The sequence below is a fragment of the Etheostoma spectabile genome, unplaced genomic scaffold (assembly GCF_008692095.1).
Source record: "Etheostoma spectabile isolate EspeVRDwgs_2016 unplaced genomic scaffold, UIUC_Espe_1.0 scaffold58, whole genome shotgun sequence".
In the NCBI taxonomy this organism is placed as follows: Eukaryota; Metazoa; Chordata; class Actinopteri; order Perciformes; family Percidae; genus Etheostoma; species Etheostoma spectabile.
Genome location: NW_022605629.1, coordinates 168,520 through 170,954, shown reverse-complemented (window position 1 = coordinate 170,954; position 2,435 = coordinate 168,520). Strand labels below are relative to the sequence as shown.

At 41.0% G+C, this 2,435-nt stretch overlaps 1 protein-coding gene across 6 annotated transcripts in view; it reads left to right on the top strand.

The window, feature by feature from the left end:
• The window catches only part of slc4a11 (solute carrier family 4 member 11), a 156,939-nt gene that overhangs the window by 115,898 nt on the left and 38,606 nt on the right, over positions 1–2,435 (top strand). For all 6 annotated transcript variants that reach the window (XM_032511973.1, XM_032511971.1, XM_032511969.1 and 3 more), the window contains one exon: positions 1,984–2,065. In XM_032511973.1, the coding sequence (XP_032367864.1) occupies positions 1,984–2,065 (82 nt within the window). The remainder of the gene's footprint in view (positions 1–1,983; positions 2,066–2,435) is intronic.

Below are 2,435 nucleotides of genomic sequence, written 5' to 3'. Positions count from 1 at the left end.
TTGGTCTCCTTCTCCCCCCCCCCCTCCTTTTATCTTTTAATCTTTCTTTTGTTCTGTTTGCATGTCTCTCTCTTTCTACCTCCCCTCCCTGACGTCAATAAGAGATTGGATGGTTTGTGATTATTACATGGCTGTCAAGCTTACTGCTATTAATTGAATTGAATCCCAGTCCATCTCCTTTACTTCTCTGTCCCTTCCCTCCCTCTCACTCTTCTTTTCATCTAGTCCCACTCTCATTGTCCTTCTTGTCTGTCACTTTTATTTTTTGTAAGATTTCTTTTTCATTCCTTTGGTCCTTCATTGCCCCTGTTTCTGCTTGCATTTTCCCTCTCTCTCTGTTTCCCTTTCTGCATGTCTCCTCCTACTTGTTCTCTCTTCCTGTCCCTATCCTTTCTTTTATTTTTCTCTCTCTGTCTCCCCCTGGTACTTCTTTTCTTCCCACCTTTCTGAATCTCTCCCACCCCACATGCCAGCTTTTTCCCCTCCTTTTTCTCTACAGGCTTCTTTTCATCCTTTCGTCTGCTCTTTCTATATTCTCTCTCTCTCTTATTTCTCTCTCCCTGGCCTGTTCCCCCCTCTCTCTCTCTGATTCTCCCACCCTGGCTCTCTCACTCCTTGAGCCCTGTGATACTGTTGTCATGGTGACGCCCATCATATTCTGGCATGAATGGAGGATACCTTATTGATGAGACGGCATGGGAGCGAGAGAGTGATGGAGAGAGAGACAAAAACCGATGGAAAGAAAGAAAGGGAGAAACCACTGGCAGAGAAAATCCGAGTGATATGGAAATGATTGTCCCCGCTGCTTATGATACAAAACATTTCCACCCTGTAGTTTGCTCAGTACTGATGAGTGGAAGAGAACATTGCACCCTGAATCTTGTCCAGGGGTTTGAGGCTGGTTAGTCTGGGGCTGGTTAGTCGGGGCTGCTGAAGAATATCCCCCAAAACACTATTATTCATCACTCTCAGCGTGAGAAGTCGGAAAGGGAGATTCCTCTTATTAGGAAGCAGCAAGCCTTTTTCAGCGGTTTCCCCTGTCGCCCATATTTAATGATTTGCACTTTGTAAACATGGCAGCATAATGAAATGTGTTTAGTTTTTTTAATCTGTGAACAGAAGCGTTGAGGTTTTCTCGGGTCGGATGGACATCGTTATTAGTTTATTGTGATGTGGTGTTTGCACACTGACCAGACTGGCGTTCCAGTCTACAGCCGAAAGCGTGCTAGTTAGACACTTCTGATGTAGACATCATATTGAGAGGCTTGGCACAGCAGATCAAGGCTCTAGACTTCTATTAAACGTTTAAGGCATTTTGGCTGACACCATTAGGCTGGTTAAAAAAATCCGAGTCAGGTTTTCATTTAAACACATCATTATTTCAGGTTGAAACTACATGTAGGGCTGGGCAATAATTCAGTATGATAATTCATTGTCTTTTAATGCAGTTACATTTTGATTGAATCACATATCGAGATATCGTGATATACATTTACGTAGTTGTAACAGATAATAACAAGCACATACTAACTAAATTTTCTCAGAAAATCTGTTATGAAACATTTTGAGGGAATATCATTTGACGATTTGTTTTAACATCACTGTAAAAATGTGTGTGTGTGTGTGTGTGTGTGTGTATACGGTATGTATGTATGTATATATTTATTTTTGTGTGTTTATATATATAGCTGACATTATTGATGATAATTTATCTAAAATCTCATTGTAAAAACTATTTTTTGAAAGCAACAATTGTCCCTCCAACAATATCATCGATGTATTATGTCAAGAATATCATCTTATTTTCTCCTTATCGCCCAGCCCATACTACACGCTTCAGGATTGTTGCAATCGGCTGCCATGCATTGCTGGTGCTAGGAGTTCAACACTGTGTGGTGGAAAATGAGAGCATGGGAGGATCCAACTGGATTTGAGGTCGATTTCAGCTAACTTGTGTTTGACCTCTGACCTTTCCCCCTGCAGTGCATCTACTGTCAGAGACCATCCAGGGAGTGACAGCCACCGCTACCGGGATCCAGTACCAGCAGTCCTGGCTCTGCATCCTGTAAGCCGTATTGTGTTTGTGTTTGTGCATGCGTGTTGGCGTTTGATCACCAAATAATGACCCACCAGTTTTGTTATTTATATATCAAGTCAAAATACCCAAAAATACAACTTCTCAAATTTAAGAACGATCTTCTTTAGTTTACATCAAATTTAATATTTTGGTGTGAGACTGTTCGTGGACTAAGCAAGCAACTAAAGTAGTATGTGTACAGTAGTATTTGAATGAGGTATTTTGGTCATCCTTTTAAAAATGCTATTTTTTCTAATTTTGTGTTTAAAATGCACTTCATCCCAACTGATAGAACTATAGGAATTTGTGTGGGTTTGCCTTTGCCGTGTGTGTGTGTGTGTGTGTGTGTGTGTGTGTG